Source organism: Coregonus lavaretus, assembly GCF_964263955.1.
Source record: "Coregonus lavaretus genome assembly, contig: HAP1_SCAFFOLD_489, whole genome shotgun sequence".
In the NCBI taxonomy this organism is placed as follows: Eukaryota; Metazoa; Chordata; class Actinopteri; order Salmoniformes; family Salmonidae; genus Coregonus; species Coregonus lavaretus.
In genome coordinates, this window is record NW_028162170.1 from 133251 (window position 1) to 144205 (window position 10955).

Sequence of the window (10955 nt, forward strand, 5' to 3'; positions counted from 1 at the left end):
TACTATCCCCTTGGACTACAGGTTATTGCCGTCATAAGGTGTCCGTCTGTCTGTTGGCTGGACAGTTTCTACCGTTTAGGACCTTTGTGGGTAAAGGTAAAGGTGGGGTATAGCAGCAGCAGTTCCTCTGAAGTCCAGTATCTGCTGGAAGGACACCTGGTGGTACGAGAGGATGAGTGTGGCCAGCCAGCCTGTTGTGCCTCCCCCTCTCCCTCCCTCCCTCCATTTCTCTCTCTCCATCTGCAGGACTCTTAAGGCTCCTGTGCGGACTGTCTCGGCTCGTGCCCTCCCAAAGCTGGCTGTGGTGATTTAAGACACGGTGTGTATGTGTGGATTTGTTTGTGGCCTCTGCCCCACTTCACTGTCCATCCGCCTGCCCTTGGCTCCCCTCCTGGGCAGCGACCACCACCCCCCTCAGTATGTCTCTGAGTCTGAGTCGTTGAGTTCCTCATCCTTGTAGAAGCCTCCATCGTGGTCGCGGTGGCCGATGTTGTTGAAGCTGCAGTAGGAGCTGTGCTCGCTGCGCAGCACGGGCAGGCTGTCGAAGGTCACACTCTTGGAGGGGCTGGTGGTGTAGTGGTTAATGGCACTGAAGGACAGGCTGGGCGCCGGGTTGCAGGGGGACACGGGCATCATGGTGGCCAGGATCAGCGCCAGGCAGTCCGCCACGTCTTTGTTGGGGGCGCAGGCCAAGGCAGGCGTGTAACCTGAGGGGTTCAAACAGAACAGCAGAGGGTCACTTCAGGAGCATCACCGTTTACTATAACACTTTTGGTGAAAAACATGAAATAACAGCAGGCTAGGAGATACAAAGTTAAGACAATAACCAAGCAGTGGACTAGAGAGAAACATTTGTGGACACATTGAGAAGAGAAGTACAGAAGAAAACGGTGTTAGCGTTATGGATCTTACCATTGTCATCGACTGCTAGCACGCTAGCACCCTTCACTAGTAGCTCCTGAACCACCACCGTCAGACCATTTCTGGCTGCAACGTGTAACGGCCTGAGGAGAAAGTACCGTCAGATTAGCCAGCAGCAAATGAGGATACCTCCCAAATGCCAGACTATTCCCTATATAGTGCACTTCTTCTAATTCTTCTGGCCCAATTAATACAGCTGAACCATACGTACGTCTGTAAGGCTGCGTTAGTCGAGTTGATGAGGTTCCTGTCTGTAATCTTCTCCAATATCAACAAAGCACTGGTTTCATGCCCCTTTAAAAACCAGAGTCAAACATGTCAGACCAAAATTTCAACCAGAGAGAGCCAACTGTTCAGATGAACGTCATCTTCATGTGGGGATGCTCACCTTACTGCAGGCCAGATGAAGAGCAGTGTTCTTGACTGCATCCTGCAGGGTGAGCTCTGCTTTGGCACTGCTCACCAACAGCTCTGACACAGACAGAGAAACATAAAGAAACTCAATTAGGAAATGAAGCGACTTATTAAAATGTAAAACAGACATGTTGAACTTAAGCCGGCTGGGCGAGGCAAAGCGGAGGAGAGGGGGCTGCGTACCGACAGCGTTGGTTTGTCCGTTCTCAGCAGCCATCATGAGGGAGGTCTTCCCGGAGGCATCGGGGGAGTTGACCTGGGCGTTGTGGCCTAGCAGCAGCTGAAGACACTCCACGTGGTCCGTGAAAGCCGCCGCATGCAGGGGGGTCCTGGAGAGAGAGGAAACTTATTTCACCGATATCATGTAGGACTGTTATAAACAAGTTTGTTCAATTAACCCTGTTTATACCATAGAAATATAAAATCACTAATAGATGTATTAAAAGTAATCTACAATCCCTCATCCAACCCCAGAGGTCATTTTATTCCCAAAACAACATTATTCTCCAGAAGAAAAGGACTTTGTCATGTGCTGCAGTTACCGGTTCTTGGTGTCAGTGGCGTTGACAATGGCCGGCCCCAGAGTGTCAATCAGCATCTCTGCAGCCCCCTCGTTGTCATTGATCACAGCACAGTGGAGGGGGCTGAACGAGTTGCCCTCGGTGACATATGCTATGACAAAGTCCTGTTTCAGTGTAAGGTCCTCCACTGAGAGTCATAACCCCTAATTCTGTTGTAGTCTTGTTCATTCCCCCACATGGCTCCGTCCACACCAATCGAATGCTTTTCAAGCCACAAGAGGGAGTGAATGAGTGTACACTTCATGGAGGAGAGAACAGAGCTACAGTCCAGTTAGTCAGTACGTACCGTTGTATGTAGGGGTGTAACGATCCATCTACTACATCGATGTATCGATTTATATTCCTATGATCCAACTACATCGATCTGTGCTCGGTGAGTTGGCCTTTTGGACAACATATATCACTCTAACATCGTTTTAAAATGTAATAAATCGATTGTATCGATTCTAGGAAATAACCCATTGGATTTAAGCACGTCAGACTTTATATGGATGTTTTTTCTTAGCACTTTTAATGATAAAGGCTTTAAACATTACTCGATTCAGTCTGCCTATCCGTGACGTCATCGCCCCACGCCAGCAGCAGCGCAAAGGCGCAAAGACAACAAAACATAGCATGGCGGACGACAGAGGAGAAGCCGACGAGCGAGAAATTATCAAGCCACCATTGCGGTCCTTACAAGAAACAGGAATCTAGGAAACTTCACCTGCACTGTCCAGTATCCAGGTATTTATTTCAGTCACACTGGTTGAATTTTTGGCTAAAAGGTTACTGAATCGATTTCAAGTCACTGAATCGTTTCGGATCGTATCGTTCTAAATGAACCAATATCGTCCTTGAATCGTATCGACAACCACGAATCGTGATACAAATCGAATAGTTACACCCCTAGTTGTATGGCCTGCCTAATTCAGGGACATGTTTACGGTGCTGAAGAGAGAAAATCAGAAAAGATCTAGTGTTCCGTTAGTCCAGTACGTACCGTTGTAGCAGGCCCAGTGTAGTGGCGTGTAGCCCTGGTTGTCTGTGATGACGGGGAGGGTCTCCACTGACTGGGCGGCGTGTAGGAGTCCCCCCAGCACCCCGATGTGTCCGGATTCCGCCGCCAGGTGGACAGGGGTCCGCCCCTTACAGTCCCGAACCAGGAAGCTGGCGCTGTGCTGCAGCAGGGCCTCCACACACTCCTCATGACCCGTCAACGCCTGGGAGGAAGGGCAGGGAGACAAGAATGGATTTGAATAACTAATAATCAATGATATAATAATGAATCATCAATTATTACAAATGATGTCTGGAGGCAGGTCCCCCTACAGGGATGAATACACCACTACCCATGGACAACTACTTTTCTGAAGATAATATGTATATTTGAGCCTCCCCGTCTCTTTCTGTGTGTGAGCGTATACAGCCAGCTCTCCTCCTCACCCCTCTGTGTAGCGCTGTTCTGCCCCACTTGTCTTTGGCTTCTACGCTGGCTCCCTTGTTGAGCAGTGAGTACACACAGTCTGTGTGTCCGCTCAGCACCGACAGCATCAGAGGGGTTCTGATACACAAGACAACAAGGTCATATTACAAACTGGTAATAACCAGGCTGAGTCCCAAATGGCAACCTATTCCCTATATGGTACACTACTTTTGACCCGAGCCCATAGGGTTCTGGTTTAAAGTAGTGCACCAAGTAGGGCATAGGGTGCCATTTGGGACGTAGAACTAGTGTCAAAATCTCTTTATTTCAGGAATTGTATCCAAAACCCAATTGACTTACTGTCCATTCCCGTCTTGAACGTCCACTGCACTCTGGAGGTCAGCATTTCCAATCAGCAAACGCAAACACTCCGAATGACCGTTGGTAGCTAGAGGAGGATAAACAGAGAGGATATAAGAATGTGAGATGATTGACCGTTGGTAGCTAGAGGAGGCTAAACAGAGAGGATATGAGCTAATTGCTGGACGACTATTACCTTCACATGAACAGACAGATTTCTAGAACAGTGGTATTGGTAGATGACATCCTCAGGATGTTAACACAGCAGATAATAAAACATTTTGGGGCTGAGGCCCTCGAAGCCTGTCACCTGCTAGCTGTGTACCTGGCTCTGGATAGAAGTCCCCCTGTGCACTGATCTAGGATCAGCTTACCCTCCCCAGATCCTCAGCAATAATGACAAAAAATGACCTTAGATCAGTGTGTAGTGGGCATTTTCACACTATGCTATATAATATCCCTAGAGTGGACATTGGCGTCCTAGCAACATGACCAAACAAATGTCCATCTTGGTAAGGAAAACTTTTGAATTACAGAATCTCTAGGTCTTACGTGATATCCTATGCGTACCTGCAGCGTGGATGGGGGTCCTCTTCAGGGTGAAGTCTTTAACCAGGATGGAGGCTCCCTGGTTGATGAGGACGTCAACACACTCCACATGGCCTTTAAAGGCAGCCAGGTCCAGAGGGGTGCGCCCCTGGCTGTTCCTCACGTCTAGATCCAGCAGAGACTGAACCAGGACCTCCATAGCATGGTGGTGGCCGTGGTACGCCTGAATGGAAACAAACACACAGTCTGAAGCAAAGTCCAGTGGTATGCCTGAACAGAAATACACTCCTAATATAATCAATGTCCTATAGTAGACCAGTGGTATGCCTGAACAGATATACACTCCTAATATAATCAATGTCCTATAGTAGACCAGTGGTATGCCAGAACAGATATACACTCCTAATATAATCAATGTCCTATAGTAGACCAGTGGTACGCCTGAACATAAATACACTCCTAATATAATCAATGTCCTATAGTAGACCAGTGGTATGCCTGAACAGATATACACTCCTAATATAATCAATGTCCTATAGTAGACCAGTGGTATGCCTGAACAGAAATACACTCTTAATATAATCAATGTCCTATAGTAGACCAGTGGTATGCCTGAACAGAAACAGTCCTAGACCCCTAAAGTAGACCAGTGTCTCTCAAATCGGGTGCCCATTTTTTCTCCCGCCCAGCATCAACATCGAAGGTCCCTGCCAAGCGTGAGATTTAGAAACACTCTACTTCTCCTCTGTTGGAGGTTGATTAACTCAAATGGCAAAATAAGGAAATCATCCTCATCATCACCGTGTCAAAATATGCATGTATTTTACACTAATCAGGAACAGATAGGAACATGGTGTGTGAGTGTCTGGACAATCAACTTTTCGTGGAAAAACAACACCATGCCTGCATCCCAGATAGCACCCTATTTCCCATGTAGTGCAGTACTTTTGATCTGGGCCCATAAGGCTCTGGTCAAAAGTAGTGCACTAAATAGGGAATAGGGTGCCATTTGTCATGTGGCGAGACCCCTACAGGAGCAGGTAGGCTTTACTCACAGCTAAGTGTAGGGGGCTGATGGGAGCTCTGACATCAGAGTCGTTCAGGATGTCTGTCCCTGAGGTTTCCATTAGCTGGGGAAAGACAAGGACGGGCCAGTTTAGACTTGTAACATATTTACTTTGAAGGTTAGTCTAGTAGCATGTTTCATGTTGTAAATCTCAGTGACCAGCCCCTGCAGACATACTGGGGTGTTGCATTCGTATCTTAAACAAGCTAGTGTGAGGAAAAGTAACCAACTGGTACTTACCACATCTAAAGGTGTTTCACTTGCAATCTGGAAAAAGAACATCAAGAGTGACGATGCGGCCACGACAAACATGCAACCACACCTTAAAACCTACTGAATATCAACGTCTGTCCCAAATGGCACCCTATTCCCTATATAGTGCATTACTTTTGACCAGAGCCCTATGGGCCCTACAGCCATTTGGGACGCAGACAAAATGGTCTGTGAATGCAGGGCGTCTAGTCCCCTGTGGTTCTGACTCACCAGCTCCAGACAGAGGCGGTGTCCGTACGCAGACGCGTAATGGACTGCGTTGTAGCCCTGATTGTCCCTGATCCCTGGGTTAGCGTCGTTTCGCAGCAAATATTCCAGACACCTAGAGGTCAGAGGTCAAGAGTTCACTAATCATTATACCAACATCAAGACAGACAGATAAGCAAGCAGAGACACTTTCCCAAAGGAGACGTGGCCAAGCTTTCACACTGCAGATTTAACACTAGTATGTATTCAAACACGACCAACAACATACTCTAGACTACAGTGAAATGTGAAAGGTCATGGCACCACAACATACTCTCCAGACTACAGTGAAATGTGAAAGGTCATGGCACCACAACATACTCTCCAGACTACAGTGAAATGTGAAAGGTCATGGCACCACAACATACTCTCCAGACTACAGTGAAATGTGAAAGGTCATGGCACCACAACATACTCTCCAGACTACAGTGAAATGTGAAAGGTCATGGCACCACAACATACTCTCCAGACTACAGTGAAATGTGAAAGGTCATGGCACCACAACATACTCTCCAGACTACAGTGAAATGTGAAAGGTCATGGCACCACAACATACTCTCCAGACTACAGTGAAATGTGAAAGGTCATGGCACCACAACATACTCTCCAGACTACAGTGAAATGTGAAAGGTCATGGCACCACAACATACTCTCCAGACTACAGTGAAATGTGAAAGGTCATGGCACCACAACATACTCTCCAGACTACAGTGAAATGTGAAAGGTCATGGCACCACAACATACTCTCCAGACTACAGTGAAATGTGAAAGGTCATGGCACCACAACATACTCTCCAGACTACAGTGAAATGTGAAAGGTCATGGCACCACAACATACTCTCCAGACTACAATGAAATGTGAAAGGTCATGGCACCACAACACACACAACAGTAAGAGAGGTGTGAGACGTACTTTCCGTCTGTGTCGGAGGCAGCAGCGTAGTGGAGCGGGGTGCAACCCCTTTTATCCAGATCGTTCACACTGGCCCCAGACCCCACCAAGGCAAACAGACACTGGTAGTTACAATTGGCTGCCGCATAATGCAGAGGACTCCTAGAAGAACGCACAGAAACCATTCAACATCAACAACAGAAACAGCTTATTGGAGCTGTATAACATTTACATTTTACATTTACGTCATTTAGCAGACACTCTTATCCAGTGCGACTTACAGGAGCAATTAGGGTTAAGTGCCTTTCTGCAGGGCACATAGATTTTTCACCTAGTCAGCTAGGGGATTTGAACCAGCAACCTTTCGGTTACTGACCCAACGCTCTTAACCGCTAGGCTACCTGCCGCCCAATATTTCCCATAATAATTCCTATATGCCCCTATACTATATTCCCCATTATCATAAAGATCACATATGAAAGTTATTTGATGCCACAGACAGACCTTCCGAAGCTGTCCTTTCTGTTGAAGTCTGCCCCTGTGTTGAGCAGCAGATTCAGACAGTCCAGGTTCCTGGTAACAAGATATCAAGTTCAGAAAGGCTCTCGTACATCTGAGCTATCAGGTGGATGGTAACAAGATATCAAGTTCAGAAAGGCTCTCGTACATCTGAGCTATCAGGTGGATGGTAACAAGATATCAAGTTCAGAAAGGCTCTCGTACATCTGAGCTATCAGGTGGATGGTAACAAAATATCAAGTTCAGAAAGGCTCTCGTACATCTGAGCTATCAGGTGGATGGTAACAAGATATCAAGTTCAGAAAGGCTCTCGTTCATCTGAGCTATCAGGTGGATGGTAACAAGATATCAAGTTCAGAAAGGCTCTCGTACATCTGAGCTATCAGGTGGATGGTAACAAGATATCAAGTTCAGAAAGGCTCTCGTACATCTGAGCTATCAGGTGGATGGTAACAAGATATCAAGTTCAGAAAGGCTCTCGTACATCTGAGCTATCAGGTGGATGGTAACAAGATATCAAGTTCAGAAAGGCTCTCGTTCATCTGAGCTATCAGGTGGATGGTAACAAGATATCAAGTTCAGAAAGGCCCTTTCACATCTGAGCTATCAGGTGGATGGTAACAATGAGAACCTTAAAGAAAAGAGAAACCCTGTACACTGCTCTTGCTAGTATCACTGTTTTTATAATGCTAATAAAAGCAATAATAAAAAGTGATACTAGCAAGAGCAGTTTGCAGGTTTCTCTTCTCTTTCAAGAAGATATAAAGACCATTTAGACCAGAGCGCAAGTCAATACCACCATGGCATGGAACCACATTATACAGAAATGATACCGCACTAATGATCTAAACGATTTTTTTATACTGCTAAACAATGTGAAATGTAAGAGTGTGAATATGTGTTTGTTCTTTCTGGTGGCTTTCCAGTTCATGAACTAAATATTCCTTGGTGTAAAGCCTGGACCAGTCCACTCACCCTCCAGCTGCTGCAGCATGTAAACAGGTCCTTCCAAAGTCGTCAGGGGTGTCTATATCAAAGCCTGATGAGAGGAGCTTCCGACAGCAGTCAGAGAACCCACTGAGAGCAGCCAGGTGGAGGGGGAACATCCCATGGACGCCTCGCCTGCAACACATTTTTACATTTTAGACTTTAAGCAGACACTCTTATCCAGAGTGACTTACAGTTGATTCAGCTAAGATTGGAAACAGCACCACATCACAGTCCTCATTAAACCCCACAGCAGATCAACACATCAGCATGCTGCAATGCCCTGTCTATCAACCCCCCACACACCACAATGTGTTGAGCATAGTCTCCAAGCGGGAATTCGGTCAATGACAGAATTGCAGATGCATGTTGCATTATTGCTGGAAACTGTGTGTGTGTGTGTTCTCACTTGGCTGTGTCAGCTCCGTTCGTGATGAGTGTATTGATGAGTAACTCGTGGCCGTAGCGAGCAGAGATGTGCAGGGGTGTGTTTCCATTATTTTCTTCACAGTCGATCTCAGCACCTACAGAACACACACACACACAGACACACACACACAGACACACACACACACACACACAGACACACACACAGACACACACACACGTCAACCACTTGACCCTAGAGGCCTCATGAAGCTTCATGTTCAACCACATTGCAAGTAACATTGCTCTGTGCCAGTGAATCATGGTTTGAAGACAAAAGACAATGCTGAAGAGCCTACTGGTTCATATATATTCAGTTGAGAGCATTCACAGCGACTCACCATTCTGGATGATGGCTTGAGATCTGGAGAAGCGTCCGTGGATGGCCGTCATGTGGAGGGGGGTCTTTCCATCTTTACTCTGCAGATAGAAAGACAAAGATGGTTCACACGGCAGTCTGTGCTGCTGACCACAGGCAAAATCAAACACGTATTGGAGGAGCGCTTGATTGCATTTAGTTTGCATTGTTAGGCCTATTCCATTGGTATTTGAATGTAGACCAGGGCCAAATACTAAGCCATGTGCTGCGTCAGTGTGTGCGTCCCAAATGGCACCCTATTCTCTTCATAGTGAACTACTTTTTGAACCAAAGTAGTGTACTTATAAAGGGAACAGGGTGCCATTTGGGACACAGGCAGTGTCATCACGGCTCCTTGCTCTATGGGCCCCTGGTCAAAAGTAGTGCACTACATAGGGAATAGGGTGTTATTTAGTTCAGACACAGTGTTGGTCATCCGGTCTCCTCACCTTGATGTTGACGAGGGCCCCGTTGCCCACCAGCAGCTCCAGGCAGAGCGCCCCATGGCGCAAGGCGGCCGTGAAGTGGAGTGGGGCGAAACCCTTCTCGTTCACCTGGTTCACGTTGGCGCCGCACTCGATCAGCTCATTCACCACCACGTCCTGCCCGTTGTAGCATGCCACGTGGAGGGGGGTGTTACCGTAACCATTGGGCTCATTTATCTGGAGGGAGCAAGGGAGGGAAAAGAGTGGAGAGAGAGAGGGGGGGGGGGGAACAAAACAATACATTCCTGATCAGGTCACTTGGTTCTGAAAACCCCCTGGCCCAAAACACTGGCTCCAACCTCCATCTCTTCATTACTTGAAAGGAAATCATTCGCCAACCCACTAGAGCTCTGTATTTTCATTGAGTTGTAATTGAACAGTGACTACACATTTGAATGCGTGTTGACTCACATCCACTCCAAGGTCCAGGAGGTACTTGACTACACTGATCATTCCACTGGAGGCTGCAGAGTGGAGAGGGGTGTAGGCCTTCTTGTCTTTACAGGACACCTCTGATCCATGAGAGGCCAGCAGTTTCACCACCTCAATGTGCCCTATGGTAGAGAGAGAGAGGGAGGGATAAATAGAGAGAGAGAGAGAGAGAGAGAGAGAGAGAGAGAGAGAGAGAGAGAGAGAGAGAGAGAGAGAGAGAAGGGGAGGGAGATAGTAAGGGGGTTAAGAGAGAAACAGAGATACAAACACAGAGAGATAGGCAGAGAGAGGGAGAGATAGATTAGTTTACAGTGGTACACAGCACCATAAGCAACACCTACATCATGTTAGTACAACTGAAAACATCTAATCAACCTACTTAGTACATGATTCTGACATAATAACACACTAGACGTGGCTCATACAGCTGAGCTGTGAGACTAACACACAGTCCATTCATTCATTCATTCATTGGTATAAAGGACATTAGTCAGAATGTAAATGATGTGGTAAACTCATCACCCATGTAAGCAGCCCAGTGGATTGCTCGGCGATCCTTCTTGTCAAAGGCATTAATGTTGGCTCCTCTGGAGAGAAGCAGCCTCACCATCTAACAGGGAGAGGAGAGAGAAACAAAACACAGGTTGAGGAAAACTAAACAGCAAAATCCGCTAAATCTGGCTTCAAAGCCTTCCCTTTAAAATTATATATTTTGTATTCACAATGAATGAAAGATAACATGTAAAGACATGGTACATTTCTCCCCTTTTAGTCCCCCTTTGACCTCCCCCTCCCCCCAGAATGCCTCCAAACACATTTAAAAAGAAAGGGAAAGTAATTGACTTACATGTCAGAAAACAAAATAAAAGTATACAACAACGTTACTTCAAGCAAAAATGTAATAGCCTAACAATTTCAGGTGATTAAGTGATTTTATAGGCCTATATAGCAGTAATCTCAAGGTGGGGCCAAGAGTACTAATCTGGAGGAAGTGTTTGGAGCTGTTCAAAATAGGATATCATCGGGTCCCAGGAGGAATAA

At 46.5% G+C, this 10955-nt stretch overlaps 1 protein-coding gene across 1 annotated transcript; it reads right to left on the reverse strand.

Annotated features, from left to right (window-relative positions):
* Nucleotides 1-334: 334 nt before the first annotated feature.
* LOC311119514 (serine/threonine-protein phosphatase 6 regulatory ankyrin repeat subunit A-like) lies at nucleotides 335-10524 on the reverse strand (the record flags this gene model as incomplete). Its single annotated transcript, XM_084194189.1, has 21 exons — nucleotides 335-707; nucleotides 913-1004; nucleotides 1133-1215; nucleotides 1310-1392; nucleotides 1519-1664; nucleotides 1878-2043; nucleotides 2899-3118; nucleotides 3342-3459; nucleotides 3682-3769; nucleotides 4252-4453; nucleotides 5286-5360; nucleotides 5537-5563; nucleotides 5780-5891; nucleotides 6729-6869; nucleotides 7212-7280; nucleotides 8202-8348; nucleotides 8623-8737; nucleotides 8981-9059; nucleotides 9447-9659; nucleotides 9894-10036; nucleotides 10437-10524. The coding sequence occupies 21 exons, from the start codon at nucleotides 10522-10524 to the stop codon at nucleotides 415-417; spliced, it is 2700 nt and encodes an 899-aa protein (XP_084050315.1). The 3' UTR covers nucleotides 335-414.
* Between the last annotated feature and the right edge of the window lie 431 nt (nucleotides 10525-10955).